The sequence below is a fragment of the Sander vitreus genome, chromosome 7 (genome assembly GCF_031162955.1).
Source record: "Sander vitreus isolate 19-12246 chromosome 7, sanVit1, whole genome shotgun sequence".
Taxonomy (NCBI): domain Eukaryota; kingdom Metazoa; phylum Chordata; class Actinopteri; order Perciformes; family Percidae; genus Sander; species Sander vitreus.
In genome coordinates this window covers 21,349,287-21,372,633 of record NC_135861.1, presented here as the reverse complement: position 1 = coordinate 21,372,633, position 23,347 = coordinate 21,349,287, and the positions used below count along the sequence as shown (strand labels likewise).

Sequence of the window (23,347 nt, the reverse complement as noted above, 5' to 3'; positions counted from 1 at the left end):
TTGGGGCCCAAAAACACTTGATCCACTACGGACAGGCATGTTTTGAACGGGCACTGCACTAGCTATGTGAAATAGCCTACATAAAAATGAATACACTAATAATAAACAGCAATAATAATAATACGTTTTCTCATTTTTATTTGAATCCATACATGAAATGCAGCAAGGAATACAAGAACAAAAGTTCAATGAGCAAAGTAAACTAATGAATCTAACACTGTACTTCTGCACTGTGACTACAGACTGGAGGCGGCACATTGATTGATTTTCTATGGCACGTACTGCGTTTATGGAGGGGACAACACTACGGGTGCTGGAGGTACCATCCTGGTCATGAAGTAAAAGAGGTAACAGCAAGTACTGATACAGTGAAATCTTATGGGTTCATTGGAATGTCGACAACAACACAAGGCCATTGTACTGTAAATACTAACCAAGTCAAGCATCTCACATCACTGGGAGGTACTGGAAGTTACCCTGAGGTAACCGAAAACAAGTCATGGTATGGCTCTCATCAGGAACAACAATAACATTTCAGTAATCATTTTGTTAGAACAAGACTCAGTTTTTAAAAACAGAATACTTGATATATCATGTTGGAACAAAACTTTTCAAATGTAAGGAGGAGGAAACCACTGGGCCAGGATCATCAAACAGATTCAAGTTAATTAATAGACTAAATATGGTTACATGTGAAGTGTTTTGTGTTTCTTTCCGATACCTTTGTCGTCATTAAATGACAGAATTAAAAAAAATCAAAATCCTGCAGACCGTAGTCCATTCGTTATTTATTTAGCAATCTCTGTGTTAATATAATCCTGAGCACATCTTGTAACAATCTCTGCAGTAAGTGTTGCAAGTATTAACTGTCACAGCATGTCCTACACTGGACACTGTGATGTTGAAAAAACTGTCTGCACAGCTCACACACATAAGCACTTTAGATTGTCTTTCACAGTAACCACTACAACTATGTTTCAAATACACCTTTATTCATGAACATCAAAAATAACATTATTTACATTGTTGCTTATACATCATATATTTGAAAGATATTTTCCTCTTGAGTAGTAAAATACTTCAGTCTAGTGCTCAGGCTTACAGTTAAGTGCTCTGTTGATTTAAGTCTATTATAAGAGATCTGAGGTTCATGCCAAGCAAGTCTCACGTGGTGCCGCCCTGCAACGCTGTGTAGCATTTAACATGACATAAAACTGTCTGAATTGATTCAATGCAACTGAATGGATTATGATAATGTTTAATATTCTTTGTCAAATCCTGTAAAAATGCAGTCAGAGGCTTTAATCGTACATAATTATTGATTGCAAAAGCTTTGTCCTATAGCAAAATAACAAGATGAAATGCATTAACCTCACAATGCTTGAATCTCATTGTGAAGTTGAGCTACAGCTAAAAGCCTCAGCGACAGTTTCAGAAATACAAGCATGCGTCTGCATGTCTCTGGCCGTTGTTTACTGCCCGTCTCTTTATGCAACCAGGTTCACATTAACATACAAGGCAGACTGGACAACAACAACAACAGCAGTAGCAGCACGTTAAGAGCTTAGAAGTAGTAATCCGTAGCTGAGTCACTATGATACTGTTAAGACGCTATAGAGAGTTAACCCAAATAATGGATTTATAGAACCATACACATATCACGGAACCAAACAAGGTTATGTATGGCACATCTTTACATCACAAAGCAAATTGAAATATGGAACACAGCAAATAAACTCACGATTGTTGATATGCATTTCTTTTCACAGAAACAATAGAAATGGGACTTACAGACGCTTGGAGCCACATTTGTCTTTTCAGAAGTATTGAAACTCTCGGTGGTGCGGTTCCCAGACATGCTAAAGAGCCATTAAAGAGCCGACTTGTTGAAATGTATGTATGGTCCCAGTGTATTTGAAGTGACACCAGTGTTATGCAGGTATGTGTGTTTGAGATAAAACAGGACAAGAAAGAGAGGGCAATAATGTGTGTGTGAGAAAGAGTTGGAAAGAGTTATGAGTGTGCTGTGTTGTTTATGTTTATCTGTGCGATCTGTTTTACTCCCAGAGTAAAAGGCATACCATATTTGTTCCACAAACACAGCTGTTAAACCCTTTACCAAGATAAAAAGGCAACTAGGTGATATCCTTTAAGGTCATCACCAAGAGACACTTTTAAATAGTTTCCCTTCTCTAAAAATAATTCCTTTTTAGGCAGCTCAATGATCAAATGTTCCCATATTTTTGAACAATATTTGTTAAAAGGGTGTGTTTGATGTGTGGTAATTGTTCCTCATGTACAAGGTTTGGTTCATAGATCAATAATTTCACTGCTGACACTGGCAGAGTCGTCATGTCGGCTGACCTCCAGGTAACTCCGTGACCCCACCGGCTTCCCAACTCTCCCCCGCACCCTCTCTGAGTCTGGGGTGATGAATGGCCGCGTGTCGTCCACTCCATCCTCCCCCAGATGCCCAGTTGATGTTCTGGAGGGACGAAATGACACAGGGCAGGACACTGATGAGGGGACGCTTCCTACCATGTCCCCGGCCCACCTGTGACCCTGGTGAGAGGGAGTGGGGGGAGCAGTCACCTGCCTGCTGGGCACACTGCTGAGAACACTGCCCCCCAGTGGCATGGAAGACTCTGTCGGGTCATCGCTGCTCTCAGAAAGCAGCTGAGGATCACTGTTTCTGCGGAGCCAGGGCCCCTGGCTGACCCCTGATCCTGGGGACGGGGACTGTGAGGTTTGGTTAAAAGGATGAAACAAGCTTCCTCCTCCGAGCAGGTGTTCCCTGTGCAGGGCCGCGTCAATGCTGCGGGTCAGGTCAATGGGAGATGGGGGCCGCAGATCGAATTCATAAAGAGACAGTGAAGTGTCCCTATCCTGATCCAGACTGCCACTCACTGAGCGCTGTGGAGGCCGGCCCAGCGCTTGCAGTCTCAGCAGGGAGCCTGTGGAGCCGTCAGATACGCCTCGTTCTGCAGAGTGGCCTCTATGGTTGCGTCCCCGGTTGCTGTCTTTGACGCAACGTGGCTGGGCAGTGGCCTGCTCGTGGTTCTGGTTCCTGATCAGACTTTTGCTGATGTCAGCTCCAGGACGCTCCTGGCCAGCCCAGTTGTTAGGCAACTCCCCTGGTCCTCCTCCTCCTCCTCCTCCTACCCCATTACTGTCAGACTTTCTACAGGGCTTCCCCCTCAGGCTCTGGACTATCTTGGACCAGCAGGTATGTCTTTGAGTGGAGCCCGTAGATTGGCCAGGGGACGGCAGGTCTCCTGCTGCTCTGCCATCTGGTCCACCCTCCTCCCTTCCACTGCAACCTTGAGGCCTCCAGAACACCCAGGAACCCAGAAGCAGGAGGGAGAACCCCCAGGCCAGCTCCAAGAGCCGGGCCCAGAAGTGCACCAGCCACCATCCCCAGTTGAAGCGCATCCAGTTCCCTAGCAGTCCATAGAGCCATAAGGTGGCATGAACATGTAGCCCACAGCACAGTGCCCCCAGAACTGCACAGACTGCCAACACTCTCCCCAGGATCACCCCTGTCCTCCTGCTCCCTGTCCAAGCCTTCCTCCTGGCATCTTCAGGGACTCCAGGGTGGGGAATGGAGGGGCAGCGTATACGTGGAAACACATAGCAGAGGAAGCCCAGACAGAGAGCCAGGCCCCAGCATAAGGACAGAACCTGTAGGGTGACAGGCACCACAGGGGACAGGGCTGGGGAAAGCAGATCAACCGCCAGCAGCAGGGTACACTGCAAAACAGCCAATACAGCCACCAGAGGAGGACGCTCCAAAGTGGAAGGTAACACACTTACTCCTGCCACCCTCAACGCCAGCAGTGCTAGGGCAGCCTGTGTCCACACCAGCAGGTGTAGAGGCAAGTTGTAGAGGACCATGACTGCAGGGCGAGGGAGGAATTTCCGTGTGCCGTAGGGGTCTATTAGAAAAAGAGCTGCCCTAAGGCCTCCAGCCAGAAACAATAGAGCATTGGCGAGTGCAAGAGCCCCCCGATGAGGACAGTTTGCTCCAGGGGACAGGGTGAGGCCAAGAGCAGCTCCAGCAAACAGGACGAGGAAGAGGCTCGCTGAGCCGTATACATGCAACTCCCAGGCGAAAGCCAGCGTCCGGCTCAGGTCACCCCAGTAGAGAAGTGTGCCATTAGAGGAGGGGCCGTCGCTGGGAGAGGCGGCTGGATTAGAAGTAGAGTGGGGAGCTTGGTGAGGATGTCCTAGGAGAATGGAGCGGTTCCTCTGACCAATACCAGCCTGATATGTGGGGCTTAACCTTGTTCGGGCAACAGGTACGATACTGGTGGCAAGGAAGGAAGAGGTCCCTACAAAAAGAGAAACAGTTTCAGTTTTTTTAAATATATGAAAACAAAATGTTAAAATTAATATTACTTCTAAATACCATTTATTGGAAAAGCAGAGCAATAGTTTAAAAGTACATGAAATACTATTCAGAGCCACTAGAGGGGTGTAGCTCACCATCAAAGCCATGAGCTAGAACCATCTCTCAGTTCTTCATTGTAACTTAATCGGTTCTGCACAGACACATTGTCCTAGGTCTATATTACAAATATGAAGACAAGGTCTAATAAAATGACCCAACTTGTACCGTCTCTGTGATATAACTTCTATTTTTGAAATCTTATTAAATATGCTTCACTTCTCTCCTCTCTGCAAGTATCAGGTTAGTGTGTTGCTACCCATCAGCTGTCACATTGTATCCCAAAACATGGCTTAGTATGGAAATAACACAACTTAACCGCAGACAGTGCCTTTTTTTGTGAGCACAACTGTACAGAGTATAAATCACAAATGTACTCAATAAGGCACACACAACTGCAAATGTAATCCAAAAACAAGGCACAATGTATCAGCTAATAGCAACATGCAGGGTGAGAAGAATTCGAGCCAAAGTCTAATTATGTAATTTCAAGTATTAAAAAAAAGAAAATTATGTAGGGAAGGTCATTCAATAGCAATCATAACATGCTATTAATCTTGATTTAAATACTATGCCACCGCATCATCCACATTATATTCATACATTCGTAAGACATTTATGCTGACCAAAAACTTCTCCGGATAACCGAATAGTAATTGTGTGGTTTAATTGGATTACATTATCTAATTAACAAGAACATCTACATAACATAACACCACAGTGACACGAAAACTCTCCGTTCAAATTTGCTGTGTTATATGATACATACGGTAAGTACTACCTCATGGGACAGGACAACAACTTGACAATGTGGCATCTCATTATGTCTATCTCTCTTTCATTTAATGCATGCACACACATACTTCTGTTTGTTCAAGGCCTCTTGCAAAATGCAGGAAACACACAACAGCATTATACTCATGGGGCAACAAAATGTAATTATGTCTAAGTATTTTATAAGAAGACAGTAAACACATAAAATATAACAACTCTGTGACTGAATTACAGTAAGAAACAATTGTAGCTAAAGGTTATCTATCTGGAATGATTTCTAATACAACATTGAACTTTTAAACTTGATGGATTGTGAAACAACATGATCCATGGTAAAATACTCAAATCATCAGCCACTTGGAGGACGTTAAGCCCCTTCTCACCATGTGGAAGCCACCCATAAAGCTGACACACTGACTTATGACTCACTCCAACATGTGTTTCACTTCCTGGCTCCCTCCCTCGCTCCATCCCTCCTATCACACACACACGTTTTACTTTCAGACTCACATAGGCGAGCGCTGCATACATATCACAGACACACTCCTTTATTTATATAAAGGTGTGTTTTACTTCCTTCCCTCAAACTCCTTTTTTCTGTCTTACAGGAGCAAGATCCAGACACATTCCAGATGTGCTGATCACATTTCACAGCTGGATACACTTACCCCTACCCTTGAGTTTTCACACGCACGCACGCGCACACACACACACACACACACACACACACACACACACACACACACTTATATGTCCACATGTTGTAATGATCTATAATATCCTTTTCACACAATATGTTTATGACCCTGATACAAATGTAGACACATACAGTACAAACTGGTATTGCCATGGATGCAACATTATTAATTTCAATGACCTACCAAGGAATCTACTAGAAGACTTTAAATGTGCTCATGGGAGCCTGAGTGTTTAAAAGTCATGAATATGTTGTTCTCGTGGTCTCTAAGAGACTGTCTCATGCACCCCATGTGTCATGCTTTTTCCTTTCCATTTCCATTTTTCTCAAGTTCCCTCCCTACATCCCTTTTCTGTGCATCTGGTTTACATTACCATCCCCACTCCCATGCCTGTACCTTCCTTTCATCACACTTTCACCCACCCAATCTACTCTCTCATCTGTATTCCCAACTGTCTCTTTTTCAGACCCTACTTTCCTCTTGTCTATCTCTTTGCATAGCTGCGATTCTACCCGCCTCCTCTTCAACCCTCCCTCTCACCTCCTGCTCATACTTTCTTCCCTCGCTGTGTCTACCCCACACAACTACCGCCCCACTTTCCATGGAAAAGTGCCTCTGCTTTTTCCCTCCTTTGAAGCCTTTTCCAGATTCTTCCAGTAAAAAAGTTCCAGCTGCACAAATAATTCCATTTTAAATTGTTTTGACATTAGTCAACTACAGAGTAGTCTTGCATTGCCAGACCTATCTCCACAGCACTGTGTCAGTGCTGGAGTATGGTCTAGTTGCACCACTAATCTATTCTGGGATACGGAAAAAGAACACTCTTCCTTGTTTATATTTCTTTAAACCAATCACAACCATCCTTGGCGGCACTAAGCCCGGGATGCAGCGGAAGGGGAGAGACATCCAGCATGTGAGAGACACGCTGGATGTCAGGCTTTATCCTAGCAATGTACATCCGTTGAGCCAGACTAACTACAGAGCAAAAGACCCACATTTCTTACCTGGCCTTGATGACTGTACAGTTGTGCTAGCTGTATTTCTTCCTAGTTGTGCTGTTCCATTGGGTTGATTTGTTGTTTTGGAGGAGGTTCTAACAGCCTCCTGTGTAGTAGTAGTAAGCACACTAGTTGGAAATGTGGTTGTCACTTGCTGTGTCTTGGTGTTTAATGGTTCTTCTGCAGCCTGTGACTGTTTATAGTTAGAGCCAGTGGTGGTAGTCGTGGGTTGGGGTGATGTCACAGCAGCAGAGTCCTGCTTTGGATTGTCTCTGACGGTGGAAGGAGTGTTCTCTGTCAGTTCACCTAAAGAATGGTGGAATAGAAACATTTGTGATATGACATAGTGTAAAGACTTTGACATCAACAGCAATCTATTATATAATTGATTTCTCACCTGTTAGTGAGAAAACAGTCTGAGGTGTTACCACGGGGGACGGTGTGGCTCTTGTCTCAGTTTGTGGAGTCATAGAGATTTTACCAGCTGTTGTAAGCACAAACAGGTGAGGCTTCACAGTCTGACTGTCTGGTGGTAGTGTTTTTACCAGTAGTGTATTTTCAGAAACTTTAGATATTGCCGTCTGTGCCTGTGGCTGATACTGCGCCATTTCATCACCAACTGTTGACTGAGGAACAGGTGATTCCTCCTTCACAGGCATCACTGTTGGAATAGTACCTGATCCCAATCCATGCAAATCATCATCATCTGTCTCTTTCTCCTCTGGATTCCCTGCTGTCACTGGTTTATCACCCGCAGACTCAGCATCAGCACCAGACGGCAAAGTGGGCAGAGGTGGGGTTTTTGTAGTAGCATTTCCCTTTACAGTCCTTCTGGATGCTAAACTAGCTGTGTCAGTCCTGGGCCTGGAGGCTGTTGGTTGAGCTAAAATTGGCCCGCTGCTGAGCTTCTGCGTAGAAAGGGCAGATATAATAGGAGTGGACTGTGCGGTAGGACGGGACATTTCTCGCCCCTGTTGCACTGCATTCGTAGTGGTCAGTTTATCCCGGACTGTAGCTCTGATTGGCACATCACTGCGCCCTCTGGAAGGCAGAGAAGGCCAGAATCTAGTAGTGTGCTTGGTTGGTTGCGGTGGAGAGAGCAGGTCCAGAGGAGAAAATGAGGAGGAGGAGCCAATGAGGGTCTGGGAATCTGAAGGATGGAGGAAGGAGAGGATAAAGCCCAGGAAAAGGAGAGGCATTGGAGCCATGGTCTGCCTCTGACTGGTGAGCACTGGTCCCTCTGGCTGTCTGTCTATGTGTCACACCATCCTTCAACTGTGTTGCTGTTGACAGAGAAAAACAGGTCACTTTTACGTTTCATGAAATAAAACAAGCACAAAAAGCATGTAGACAATACGATACCTAATTCACCTTTTGCAGAATTCTTGTCTATATAGTAGCAATGCTCCATAGCTAATTTCATTCATGAAACAGTGTAAATCAGTAAGAATTTGTGATGATGGCTAATTTGAGGAGTGCATGTTGTTATGCTATGCTGATTCAGAGGGCAGGTCAATGAAACTCCTGGTTTTAGGTTTTAGCGGCATGACACTGACGGACACACAGGGTGTGGTAAGGTGTATGGTTTCAGAATACACGGCACACGTGTCGACGCACACAGACAAAGGCAAGAGTTAACCTCTAAGTTATATAATACATTGCACCATCAAAATTATTAAGCCAAAAAAATAAGTCACAGATGGTTTGATTCAGTGGCAGATGGACACATTAACTTTTTTTCTTACTATCCCTGCCATAAAATGTTCTTTGGATAAACATCAGTTTCTTTCTCCTCCAAAGTCTTCAGCTATTTTGTTCCAAGGAGCAGGACTCTACTCCCCTTTTCTGGTAGTTCTGTTTGAGTCATGGATGCCAGGAGCTGACAGCTGTAGCACCTAGTGGTGAAGCTTAGGGAGCCCAGTGACACGGAGAGACCCCCGGGCCCTTGAGGATTACACAATCCTACGACTCATCTAGCTAAACAGCTGCCAGCCGCATCCCCTCAACTCAACATGCACTTCTTATACAAAAAACCCCACCCTTTTTATTTTACTATTTCAGCCCGACTTACATAAACCTCCCTTGTTCAAACTAGTCTGCCTATGACTCACAGTGGGAGATAACCTGGGGCAGCAGTAAGGATCATACTGAAACTTCAGCTGAAACATTAGGAGGAAAAGCACAGAAAATAGAAATCAGTGCCTATGGCAGAATTCATTCCACTGCTTATGACTCACCTAGGGTCCATTCACAGCTGCAGTGTATGGTTCTCTGAGAAAATACTGCAGCTGCACACCACGGTTGGCATGTGCAGATCGTACTCATGTAAAATGGGAGTAATCTGGGTGAGTATATGGAAAAAGTGTGTGTGTGTGTGTGTGTGTGTGTGTGTGTGTGTGTGTCTGTGCACCAAGCAGGAAGTCACAGAGCATATTGTAGGTATGTGAGAAAATGTAGACTGGTGCAATCTCAGTTAGCTTTTGAGCTTGTCAATCAGTGTTTTGTCTCCCTCTTTACTAAGTGTTACACAAAAGCAGCTGGAGAGAAAAACTGGCAATGAGTACAGTAATATAAGTGGTAGTATATCTCAATCTCCACCCACTCACAGTAGTCTGTGTTTATTTTCCTTCCTCTCTCAGCCACCTTTTCTACTCTGTCTAGTTGGCTGTTGGCCAATCCAACCTCCGATTAATTCCTGTTTTTCCCCCCCTTTCTTTCTTTTCCTTTAATCCCCCATTTAACTGGAGTGGTTTCAACACAGTCCTACAGCAGGTGAGGGTTGAAAGAGGGCCCTGCAGATAGGGAGATAAGGTGAACGTTAGGATGCGGATAAGAAAAACGAGTGCGAAGGATAGCTGGTTGATAAACTGACAGAAACTAAGAAGCAGAACATGTGAAGCAAAGAGGAAGAGTCACAAGGAAACTATGTTTCGGGATTAACAGGTTTGTTATGGTCCAAGCGCAGATATGGCAGTCTGTCCAGGAAGGCATGCGGAGAAACTGAGCCTGCTTCACCTTTCCTCTGAGGTTAACTGGCAGGTGCGCAGCCAGAGATAAACAACCTATTGAGAAATTGCTTTTAGAAAACATACTACTATCTTGATCCAACATGCGTCATTCTATGTATACGTGTTTGAAGGTAGGTGGAAGAGATTAGTAAATCTCAAAAGACATTTTGCCAAATAAGCTTTAGCTGGAGGAGAGAAACACTGCTGCTTTATTTGAAACACTGTCAGCATTAATCTCATCTCTACATATGGGCCATAACCCCCCCCACACACACACACACACACAAACACAGCAGTGGTTCCCCAAAATATATTTTTTTAAACAATTTGACTTCAAGTTTCCATTGAAGTAATACAAATGTAGTAAATGTAGGCTGATTGGCAGTTCCTCTAAGCAGACTGAATTACAGGCCAGGAACAGACAACCATGTGTGTTGTTGGATTTCATCTCCAGTCCCCCCCCCACACACACACACACACACACACACACACACACACACACACACACACACAAATAAGACAGTTAGTCTCTCTGTGACTGTCCATGGGAGGAAGGCAGATGCTATTTTTTTTTGTGACCATTTTCAGACCCTTGGGGCAGAAAGATGTATCGCTCTGCATGATATTTGCACTGGGGTGTGCATGTTGTGTAGATGTCGTCATTTTCTCCTGCACAATACATTCTTTATCCAGAGCAGGAAATGCCCGTGCATATTATCCAATAGTACAGCAGCCAGCAACAATCTGAAGATTACTATAAACTCCTTGCCCACAGTATAGACCTGCTGGTTATACAATCACATAAGTCAGTACAACAGCAGCTGTTACTAATCAGTTAATCGTTGCAGTACTGATGTCATGTCTACACTGATGTATTAATATGATCAGCTAATGTCCGTACTTTACATAAGGAACCAGGCAGAGGGAGTGACATTTTGGAGAATCTCCCTCTTTCTTGCAAGTGTTCTCTCTCTCTTCTCTGCCAGATTCCAGACAGCCTGGCAGTGCAACATTTCCATTCATTTGAGTGAATATTTCCAGGGACAAACATAAGTCTGTTTGTGGACAGAGGGAACTGAATTATTGAAAGATAGCATTGAATGTCTGGTCAGATTTGTAATCTTGTTAACGTATTATCTAATTAGATAGTTCCTGATTGACATCACAATTTCACTAATTTTAGACTGTAATTTATTTAGGCAAATATCTTGTACTGCTGCATGTGTTTAGACACCAACATTTGAGAACTGTGGTTCCATTTGTTATATGAAATAAAGGGTTTTGTAATAAAACATGTTCACATTCCTCAAAGAAAGGTATCCAAAGAAGTACTGTCTTGGTCTTGCTAACAAAACTCAGGTAATAACATTAGCACAAGTATTGAAACAGGACTACAGTCATGCCAGCAGCTCTGTGAGGCTGTATTTAGACAGCCTGCGGTGCTTTAAGCCAAATGATAACATTGGCATGCTAACATGCCCACAATGATTATGCTTACATACTGATATTTAGCAGGTAATATTTACCAGGTTTAACGTATTAGTTTAGCATGTTAGGATGCTAACATTTACTAATTAGCACTAAACACAAAGTACAGCTAAGGCTGATGGGAATGTTATTAGTTTTGCAAGTACAAAATACATTTATACCTGCTGATGGCACTTCATGGAAAGTCAGAGATCAGCAGAGTTGTTACAATTCATCCTAAGAGGATAATAGTAAGAATAGTTGATAAGAAATGTTACTCGACTCTGTAAGATTCATGCTTTGGGGACCATGAATGTCTGTAAAAAAATAGCAATCCATCTAGTAATTATTAAGATATTTCATGCTGGACCAAAGTGGTGGACCGACTGACCGACATTGCTATCGCCGATAGTAGCTATAGTCTCCATCAGAGTGAATATGTGTGGACACATGCTTGTGCTGTGTTTCAGGGCATGAGATCACAAGGCAATGTCTTTGACTGAGTGTCCAATACTGAGTTGACTCATAGTATCCAATGTCAAGGTGGCTCTTTAATGATCAGGACTTCACAGTCAAAGTCACTCATGGCCAGAGAAGAAGATCTTGTTAATGGATGATAGTGAAGAACACGAGTGGGGCAGGAGAGAATAAGAAAAGATACAAATCTTTCTAACAAAAATTAAAGAAAATAAATGATAGGAAGAATCACATTACAAGGAGAGAGAGGTACAGTAGCAGGGCTTCTGCAGTGACCGCAATAGTAAAGATGGGCAGAAAGAAAAAGAGACTGGAATAAACCAGCTGAGAGCTGTGTGTCACTGTGGACCGCTACACTGCAACGGCTCCTCAGTCCAACTATTACTTGCCATACAGATGTGTAACTTGTTTGTACTGTGCTATGTAGAGGGACAAATGTGAGACTGTGAAGCAGTGTATGTATGTGAATGTGTGTGTATGTGAGACAGAGAGAGAAAAAGAGTGAGGGGGGAAATGGGAGAGGGAGTATGTGCGGTTATGTTGGTATGCGGGTAGTGGGGGAGGTAGCTGATTTGACCGTTAAAAATTCCACACCTTGAAATAACATATGGGCAGCTCCTACAATATTTTCTTGCTTATTTCAATTATAGCTACCACATTAAAATAAAGTAATGCTATTCTTTAAATGAAGTTGATTTATATATGAGGTGATATACGAGCTCTACATGCATTATATATTCTCCAGGACGTTTTCCAGGCGGTCACCCAATTTCTAGACCTCTAGACTAAAGCTGTCTATTTAGCTCCTAACACAAACCAACCCCTGTTAAAGATGCCTCTCTTGTGGCACTCCACTGCCTCAGGGGGTGTCAAAACTGCATTGGAGCAACCGACCACACAGCAGGGTCATGCTAAAGGAAGAGAGGAGGCTCCAGAACCAATCGCGGATGCTTTTGATCCCCGGTTGAAGTGGATGTACAACTTAAAAGTGCTGAGCCCCAACATCTTTGACTGATGTTCCACCTTCATGCGAGCCACAGATCAAAGGCTGAAGTTCAGCCTTAAAGGGTGAGTCACTTTAACTGCACTGTGACTATACACACACACACACACACAAATATGATAGGTGACCATGGAAAGAGAGTTTATCTTCTTAAACGTACATTGTCTACACAGATTCAGGAAATAACTGTGAATTGAGTATATTCAGAACTTCAAATGAGCACTCACCCATTCCCAGAAACATAACCTGAGAGATAGCAAGTCTGGTGACTGATTGAAACAGCTGCTAAACCGTGTCAAGCCACAAAACACTTTCAGGAAAAGAGATTACAGGCATAAACAGCTTGCCTGCTACAGGGAGTTTACCATAGCTCCACTTCAACCAGAGACTCTCACTATGTTACAGCTGGATGCTATAAAATGACTGCTGTGTTAAGTGGTGTGTTGTGGGGTAAATTAATCACTGGATTTGCAAACAGACTGTATATTATCTTACATAATATGTCCTTGGTGCATATTTACAATTTTATAAAAATGTAATGATACATAATTTGTACACCCAAAGCCAAAAAGATCCAGTGCCATAAAGGGTTAGGAACAGATCATGTCTAGTGCTTACTTAGTGGGTCTGTCCTTCATTTATATATGCTTGTCTTGATTTATACTTTATTTTCTGCTATTCTGGTAGTTTAGTTTAGTAGGGCTTTATGCTCTGGGAAGTGTCTAGTGTCTGCTGCTAACTGAAAGGAATGACTGCACTGCCCGTTTAAAAGCATCTGGCTCAAAAATATGGGTGATTAATAACGTTTAAGCCATTAAAGTAAGCCCTACTCAATACTGATGCATACAGTCATGGATCATCCTCTGTCCTGTTACACTCTTTCAAAACCCCTCTTCTCTGTAAACAGACTCAATCAAAGCAGCTAATGAATCTCTCTTGAGCTGTTTAACAATTGGATAGGGCCATTTTTCTCTAGTTAGTGGATCAGGCTGTGCTGTTTTTTTCTTTTGAATTAGAGTCGTATGGCAGGGCTCTGCGTTACATCCAGTAGCACTTTGAAGCAGCTCTGCCTGTGCGCTCTCAGTGAGAGGCGCATTGGCGCGGTTGCCTTCTTTTGCCTCCCCCCTTCACTGGATCCTTTCAAACACTGATGAGTAACAGGTGAATCCAGATTCTCTAATATAAGTACCACAGCCCTGCCTACATGTTGAGGTTGGACAACCCTCGTAAAATACACTGTAAACACACACATGCACACAGACAACACTTTGCGCACCTGCCAGCAGTGGCGAAATAGTACCCCACTTGTTGCTGTTTCACCCATTATTTCCACTTTCTGGACAGCCAAGCCATTACAATTCCCTGGGATATTTGGGCATTTAGCTAGTTAGGTTTGACCGGTTATGCAAATTAATGAAACAGGAGAAGCTGGTTGAATCGCATGGCCTTTATGTCACACAAACTATTACTAGTGGTGGGTTCGTTAAGGAACTGAATCAAATGATCTACTTTTTACGTAAAATACGACTGAATTAATCCATTATTGAGTAGTTGCCGTTTAAGGTGGGTCCTTGTCCTCATATGCTACGTTACACACTGAAATAGGTAACCTGTCCGTAGGTAGCCAATGTATAACCTAACATTAGCTTAAGTAACGTTAAGCTAACTTAGTAAATTAATTAGTAACGTTGATACACGTTAGCTATAACGTGTTTGTTTGTGTAAACTTGGCTACTGTAAAGGTCTAGGGAGTTTTCAGGCTCAAGAAATCATGATCAATCGCTCGCTGACTTTATTCACCGTTGGTCACGAAGAGCAGTAACTACTGCGTAGGCGACGTTACGGTCCTAACGGCAGCCGGCACGCAGCCACCGTGATGGCTTCAACTGACCAAATTCACCCAAACTGTCGCTTTGTCCTGCACTCCTCGCGATGGGGACGTAAGCTCTCAACACTGCACACAAAGTAAGTACAACGGTACAGGTAGCTAAAATGTGAACGTACGTGTGTTAAAGTAAACCCGAACCGACCACTGCTACCGCGGCAAGAGTCAACATCACGCGTGGATCACTGCGCAAAGTATCGCCGCATAGCAGCCACTCCACAACTGTTATCTTATTACAAGTCCATTCGTTACCGACAAACATACCTGCAGGTTCTGTGCGGCTCCTCTCCGATGGCGTCCTCTGCGGCAGAATATGAGGACTAGGACATACCGAGTTAGCCAAAGGAAAAGTGTAGCGTTAATCCAGGTCCACCGCTAATTAGCCGCTGGGTACAACTGAAAACAATAAAACTGTCCTCTATCGACATACAGAGAGGTTCAGCAGTCTTGTACCACTGCCAGCAGCTCTCTACCCACGAGCTAGTGAGCAGATGAACGCCCCCTCCGATCGCTCTCTCTCTCTCCACATCGCTCCCTCCCTCTCATTTTTTTCCCTCACAAGCGGATAAACACGATTGCCTACCTACCAACCCACGACTGGCACGTCTGTTACACTACGGCAGTCCGGCATGCAGTTTCAGACTGAGCATCCTTCATTTAGAAAGCCGCCTGCTCAGACAGTGCCCAGTGGAAATATGACGACACTGGCATTGACATCATCACATAGCATGCAGTGCCACTATCAAGGTTCTGTTTTTTTTTTTTTTTATAAGATCTAAACTGGGTTGTTAAAGTGTCTGGGTGGTGTGAAAGGAGTGTCATGTGGACGAGACAGGTGAGGAGGCACCTGACATTTCTGGAAGGGTGGTGCAGCAGCAGGGAGGACAATGAGCTGGGAACAGAGCTGCAACTCTACCTCCCTCGCCTCTCCTGCCCTCCAACCAGAGTGTTTAGAGGGGGAGCAAGCCTGCCAGAGCCAAGATGATACTGTTTTCTGATGCAGCACGGCACCTTGGCTCGGTGCCTCCTCTCCGTCATCCCCCATCTGATTGTCTCTCTGTCTTACACAAACACAACACTCTAGTTTGGACATGCTGTTGAGACTGCAGAACATTAACTAGGCCTAGAACTCTCATATCAGCAGCAACCATCTCACTCTGTATCATTATTTCTCATTTGTCACTCTCATTAGATTGGCTGCACTGCACAGTCCTAAAATAACCTGTGCAGCTCAGAGGATTGTCCTAATGCCATTACATTACTACTGAGCAAGCAGGAGAGACACTGAAGGGTTGGGACAGGAGGAGCGGGGACACTTCACCTTATGGTAATCACATTATTGCACATGGATTATGACTAATAATCTATAGGTAGGGGATAGATTAAAACCAAATTGAGCAGAATAGGGAATGGATGTAAGTTTTTACAAGAGATGTCATGTAATTTAGATCATTAGCACGACATTGTCTGCGTGTGTGTGTGTGTTTGTTTATGAATTGTTATCCAGTTATGTAAATAAGATTACTGTAATCTGGTGTACCAGAGGGGAATCTGATTCATCTGACATTCTCAAACTATATAAAAAGAGCCAGATGAGTCTTTTCTCGTGCACAGGTGCCTTCTACTACTACTCATTAAATTAAGGGGTAGCTCAGCAGTGTCCGAACACTGCACAAGAGATAGTGAAATATTTGCTTACTTTGGTGATCGCATGTTGCTTCACTAAATAAAATTAGCCCTTTCTTTAAAAATGAATGCCCAGACATGAGGGCGACTTTGTCCTCCTGCCCGAGTTTTCAACAGTTTTCTAAATAAGTCTCAAGGCAAGTTTTGTTGAGCATTATATAGTGGGTGACTGTACATTATGACACAGAGAAGCTTCACCAGGCGTGGTCCTCCTCAAGTGTAAACATCAATCTTTCATCTGATTTTTTTTTCCCCCACTTTATTTTCAATAACTATCAATTTGGTCATCTGTTTTCTCAATTTCAAGTAAATCATAAAAAAAAATGTATAAGCAAGAATAAAATAACCCATATGTTTACATGTCACAATCACTGTACAGCACTTTTGTAATGTTTGGAAGGTGCTATATAAATAAAGCTTGATTGATTGATGTCCCACTTATCTTAAATCAAAGCAGGTCAACCCGGTAACTTACCCATACGTATATTGCCTTTGACTGACAGCTCTTGATACATATGGGGGATTTTCAAGCGGGCTTTAAATAAAGTGAAAAGAGAGCAGTATTTAAATTTTGCTAAATGAACAAATTCTTAAAAAGGAGTGAGTTAGCTGCACTGACACTGACGTACACCAAAACCACACATGGGAATCATGCCACCCCTCACCCATATATACTGTGGATAGTGTTTCTATACCATCTTTGTCCAGGAATGTAGCGAATACATTCCATATAGTCATTTGAATTGATCCTAGTAGGGGCACTGAAATTTAACTCCGGAGCAGACGGAACTGTTTCTTCCTCCCAATCTATAAGGCATTGAACGTTAATCATAGCCAGCAAAGTGGGGATCTGATCAGATGGTAAAAAGGATTAATTTTCTCCAAGAAATAAGCCTCTTTCATTAAGAGCAGCCAAGACCTTCATATGCTAACCTCCACCCGCACACATATGAGACAGCTCTGTGCTCTCAGACTTTCTCTCTGTGGCTTTCCCTTCACCCTATGGTTGTCTAGACACCAAAGAATAATCTTCCCAACTCTGGGCCCCAAAGACAGACTTCAATGTGGGGACTGCCTTCCCCGTCCCTCAAGGCTGCCTACAGCAGCAGCATTGGGTTTCACTCATAGACTGTATGGTTTCACCACATCTCTAAGGTGAATCAACACAATGCTCTTCACATTTGACCCATCTTAGGTATTGTATCAGATACTGTTATATAATACATCTGTTACTATTCAGGAATAATAACATCCATCGTTTTAAAGTGTGGATGTGCCAAGAGACCATTTTTGGTTCAAATCTACACAGAGCCTGGATATTATAAACTGGATCAAATACCAATTATATAATAATATCAATAACATTTTTCAAAAATGTATCCCTTTGACAGATATGGTTAGCTTAACATAAATGGCAACATTAATATACCGTAAAAAAATATGTTGTTGAGAGATTTACTGTGAATTTTTTTTATAATTAATAATAATTATTAGTATCCAATGCAACATAGATTCCTATATTTTACATACTTTTAAATCTCACAATTGTGTGCAATTCAATACAACTATTCTGTCATGAAGTCTACTTTTTTTTTTTTTTTTTTATAACAGTTACATCAATTTTAGGTTCCAGTAGTGAGGTTAGTGGTGGTGTTCTACTGAACTGCATTATACCGGGTTTCTAATGTTCTGCCCCCTCATGTACTTACAAATAAAAATAAGCCTCTCAATATTATGTAGTCGACTCTAGTACACCACCTTTAACTTTGACGTCAATAATAAGCATTTAACTACACATTTCAGAAACTGTAAACAAAAAAAATGAACATTATGAACTGAAGGTAGAACCTATCTATCCATCGCTCTCTCTCTCTACATTTATATCATGGTAGCTATCCATTTATTATTTGGCCATTACAGGCAATGTTGCAAATTAATGAGCGGGACTGTTTATGGATAATGTATTATATGGATAATACTGGATTTTACATCATTTCTGCCTCAGTGTGATGATTTGTCAGGCATTTAATTATCTGGATTAGTCCAAAACAGAAATAACCAACTAGTTATTTCATCCTTCTTTCTAATGATTTTACAATATCATAATATATATTTAAATATGTCTAGTTCATAGGGTATAGAGATTGTATTCCTATTATCCACTCCAAGAGCCCTTGCTTTTGACACACTCCAAAAGTGGTGCCCCTAGTGCTAGCAGGAAGTAATGAAACCCTCTTAGATCAAGTAGACACAACGAGAGATGTCCTTTCAACTGAATAATTCCAGAGGGGATGACACAAGCTGAGGCCCATCTCTTACATAATGTGCAGGCCACTGTTGTGTTGTTTGAGTCTTTGCGTGTCAACTTGCGTGCGCACATGGCTTTTTCTTTGAGATTCATGTCCCCACCTCAAGCACACTTTTACCTCTCCCTGCCTTTTTTCAAAAATATATATACACACCGGTATTTCTTTGTCTCAACTCTATTTTTACTCTGCTTTTCTTCTTCACTGTGACTCTTCCCTGAAGCTGGGCCCTAGCTTCTGTCCAGCTCAACAGAGTGGGGATGAAAGCTGACATATTTATTAACATGCATGGCTGCACACACTTCCACAAATAAACGTTGTCTATGGATGTAAGACATGCACATTCAGCCACACACAGATGCAACTACATGCATGACGCACCTGCTCACTTACGCCAACATGCCAAAAAAATATGCCTTTTAAACTAAGGATAAGAAAGAGGTTTGCTAGGCCTGTGGCTGTATACAGATGCCACATTTTAGAATGATTTTTCTACATATATTTAGAAACAAACTAACATTTTGCTCGGTCATTGCACAGGGACAGTAATAGGTCAAACACCCCTTGAGACATGTTCATGTTGTCACAAGAGATAGTCACACAAGCCCCAAGCATTGACAGCAGATAACTGCAATCCCTGCTATAAAAAGACCAGCTGACAACCAATGCCTATAGATTGACACCCAACCAAACAGCTTTTTACGATCCGACAGACACACTATTTTGATGCAGGGAATGCACAGAAGAAACACAACACACCATTTTGGTGTCCTATGACCTTTTCAGACATACATACAGATGCCATGACGATTTGGTGCATGGTGTAACAGGAACCAGGGGCTTGGCAGAAAGTATTCACCCAGGGAAATAGTGAAATGTGTTGTTCTCAGATATATATATATATATATAAAAAGACTGGCTAAAGTAAATGGCCCACTATGAGATATTATCTTGCAGAGCAATAACTTTCAATGCATACTGCCACCTAGGGGCCTTGTCTGGCAACATTTATCAGGAATAAGAGCTTCTTTTAAAATACATACCATACACAGAACATTAGCACATAAGTTATTTTGTCTTTATTGTAAAAACCAAAACAAAGGCCACCAGTGTGCTGTATTTGTACTGTTGTAGTGGATTCATAGGAAAGTAAACATAGAAGAGGTCACAGTAAACAACAACATGTAAATGAAAACCCTAAGAACCTTCTTACAATAATTTGTTTTATACCATGACAGTTTATATATTTCATTCCAATAGGTTTTTCAAAATGAAGCTAGCCAAAGTGTGTGAAAGAAATGTGGTATTGTGATCTGATGTGAGTCCTGATGTAAGAAGATTGTTTACCTTATATAACTCTCTCATTCAGAAGTCTTTGCTTTCTTGTGATGTGCTGACTTGGTTTTCATGTTCTTCACAGTTCCATTTTCTTCTGTCTTAATTTGTGTTTTCTTGCATGCCACCCTCAGTTCTTCTTCATCATTTTCCTCTTTCTTCGGCCGTTTCAGATGGGGCATTTCTTTCAGCTTTTGGAACTTCTTGAGATCAGCACAAAACAACACCTAAAACAGATAAAGACCACACAGTGGTTATAGCAGACAGATTGGAAGAGACATGACAGAAACTCACAGACAGACACTGACTGATAACACTTACCGACTGTGCCCAACCAGCATAAGGACCCCACAGTTTTCTGAAAAAATCCCCTGTGAAACAATATTACATTGGACATTGGATTGTGTTAAATAGAACCGCTAGTTAGTGTTTACAATCAGAACGAACATACTACTGAGAAGGTGGGTAAATACTAACCAATATCTCGGTGAAGTTTAGCTGTGATGCTCTTTTGTCCGTTGCCAGAAGCATAGTTGTAGTCACGTTTAGCAATCTGCCACACATGTGTGTCTATGGGTACGGCCTCTGCCTTATCCAGGGACATCAGGCATACACAGTCTGCCACCTACAGCGAGACACAAAGCCTTGATTACATGTTACTGTAACAAGTTCATGAAAAATATAAGAGGCTAACGGGTTGTTTTCCTACTCTACCTTGGTGCCTACACCAGGGAGAGTACGCAGAGCATCACGGGCCAGCAGATATGGGACACTGCGTAGACCTTCAAGCCACTGGAGCCCATGGGTGTCCAAAATCTGCTTCGCGCTCTGCTGAAGGAACCGAGCCCTGTATCCAAAACCGAGATCCCTGAGACACACCTCTACACTGTTGTCTGTCAAGTGCAGTGTAGAAAAACAACACAATTATGATGACAATGGCTAATGAACATGACTCTCAGCACGTATACATCAGCATGGAAAATGTAGGCACTTGAAGGAGGAAATAAACACAACAAAAAGACACAGGATAATAAAACATTTGTCATAGAACCTGCAGCAAGATTTATGTACCACTCAGCTATCAACCAAAGCACTGATCTTATTATCTTACTTTCATATAACAAGAGGTGGAGGGGGAATAATAAACCTGATGCAGTTGTAAACCCTGAACTAGGGCTGGGCAATACGTATATAGATATTATAATGATGTATGAGACTAGATATGGTCCTAAATGTTGAATATTGTAATATGACAAGTGTTTTCTTTTCCTGTATCACAGTAAAGTGATTGACTGTTCTATCTGTTCTAGTATTTGCCTGTACCCACTTAGCTCCACTTATTATATCCACATTACTGTGGATTATTTATCAAAAATCTGAAAGCACCAATTGGCAACTCTACAATATTGCCGCAATATCAATTGATTGATTGTATGATTGATGTATTTGGTAAAAAATATTGTGATATCTGTTTTTCTTCATATCGCCCAGCTCTACCCTGAACCACTGATACGAAGAAAGATTTTAAAGCAGTGGCGTAGGTCTGTGGTGAAGGAATGTAGTTTAAACAAAAGAACTGCTGTGCTCAACTCAACTATCTTTAGAGTCTAATGGGATCCGACCCAAAAATCATACAACAGGCAAATAAAGTCATAAGCACTCACAAATAAGTTTACCATGCTTTTAATAATGCACAGCAGGAGAGGAAAAGGACGCGTTTCAGCCCTAGGCTTTGCTTAGTGTTTCTGCTATGATTAAAAGTATTATATACTTATTTGTGAGTGCTGATGACTTCATTTGCCAGAGAAAGAATATAGTACCTGCAAGCGCAGACAGGGAAGGAAAGTTGTAGTAGGAGGTTTCATCCAGTTGGCACAGTGGGGCGCCCAGAGCCTGACACAGTCTCTGCACCATGCCCTGGATACGAGAGATGTGGTTGTTGGAGGTGCAAATGAAGGAAAACAGGCATTCAGTGGGGTCCTGGCGCAGCATGCGCACTCCTGGGGAGAGACCAAACAATATATTTAAGACAGATTTCATTGAACAAATATTGCCTTAGTCATTACTTACAGTAATGTAATAATAAGTGGTAGCATGCATGCACACACACTGACCTGTGAAGATGTCTGCAATGCACTTAAAGTGAGGGTCTACTACTCCCCATTCATTGTACAGATCCAGCAGCTTCACATTCAGCTGGAAGTAGTCTCTCAGCATCTCTTCTTCCTCCTCAGTGTCCTGCACTGAAGTCAAGGCCACCGGCTCCTCCTCTTCCTTCTTCAAAGCTCCTTTGAACCTCTTCTCTGACTTGTTTTCCATTTGTAGAGAAACACCAGCCCTTCTCTTCCTGTCACTGCCATCCACCTGCCTGCTTTTTTCATGGTTTTTGTAAACGTGGTACCAAAGAATGTCACCTGTTTGAGTCAGAGTCCAAACTCGTCCTCCCATCACTCCGGTCCAGTGGCCTTCTGCGGTTTCTCTCCATCTGTGGGTTGAAATGCGTTTAAACAAAGACACATACACGATTTAAACTGTATTAGTTATGTCCAGCAAATCTCCTGTTGATCATGAGACTAAACGTTACATCTAAGCTAGACCAACCTACCGGAAAGATTGTCCACATGCAAGAGTGAGATCAAGACTCAGCTCCGACTTTGCACAGGCCAGAGATCTCCACATTTTTGACACCGATGACAGTACCGCATGTTTGGCCATCACTTACCTGTTTTGATGCTAACAGTTACTCTGCTGACTGTTCAGAGGTTAACACAAGCGTAACGTTACACTAACCAACCACAGTGTCCCGACATTATAAAACTCATCTTAGTGTGATTAGAGTAGATGTTGCAGCGTAAAACAAACCCTACACCTTAATGGAAACGGGAAGCTACAACCTCTAAGTACAGTGCACGCTATGAGTTCATGTTTACAACAGCCAGTGTAAATAACTTTCGCGGAGTTGTTTTAGCTAGCGTAGGTAATGATGATGGACAACAAAGACCTTACACCGTGATGCACAGCTGAGCATATTTGAAAAGAAAAAGTGCAAAGTTTAGATATTTGTAATTGGAAATGTTATTTTGTACAAATAAGACGTGGTTATAGTCCTAACTTCATGTTAATAATTATCCCAAATCACTGTAATGTCAATCTGATGCAACATTTCTCAGATTCCGGTAGCCCCTCCCGTACTGATGTCAACACAACTGTTGATTGGCTCTCTCGCTCTTAGTGGGCGGTAACTTCAATCAAGCTCATTCACG

General features: G+C 42.5%; 2 protein-coding genes across 3 annotated transcripts; both read right to left on the bottom strand.

Moving 5' to 3' along the window:
• Nucleotides 1-121: 121 nt before the first annotated feature.
• On the bottom strand, nt 122-15,346 carry LOC144521052 (proline-rich transmembrane protein 3). Of its 2 annotated transcripts, none has more exons than XM_078255297.1 (4): nt 15,022-15,346; nt 7,315-8,200; nt 6,924-7,223; nt 122-4,331 (listed from the first exon to the last, which is right to left on the bottom strand). In XM_078255297.1, the coding sequence occupies exons 2-4, from the start codon at nt 8,123-8,125 to the stop codon at nt 2,311-2,313; spliced, it is 3,132 nt and encodes a 1,043-aa protein (XP_078111423.1). In that variant the 5' UTR covers nt 8,126-8,200; nt 15,022-15,346; the 3' UTR covers nt 122-2,310. The 2 variants fall into 2 exon arrangements, with proteins under 2 accessions (XP_078111423.1, XP_078111425.1); XM_078255299.1 differs by lacking the exon at nt 15,022-15,346 and adding an exon at nt 9,155-9,226.
• A 4,459-nt stretch (nt 15,347-19,805) lies between these two features.
• On the bottom strand, nt 19,806-23,238 carry ogg1 (8-oxoguanine DNA glycosylase). Its single transcript, XM_078255296.1, has 7 exons — nt 22,690-23,238; nt 22,199-22,569; nt 21,905-22,084; nt 20,799-20,977; nt 20,562-20,709; nt 20,406-20,455; nt 19,806-20,311 (listed from the first exon to the last, which is right to left on the bottom strand). Exons 1-7 carry the CDS (start codon nt 22,797-22,799, stop codon nt 20,111-20,113), a joined length of 1,239 nt encoding a protein of 412 aa, XP_078111422.1. The 5' UTR covers nt 22,800-23,238; the 3' UTR covers nt 19,806-20,110.
• Nucleotides 23,239-23,347: the final 109 nt, after the last annotated feature.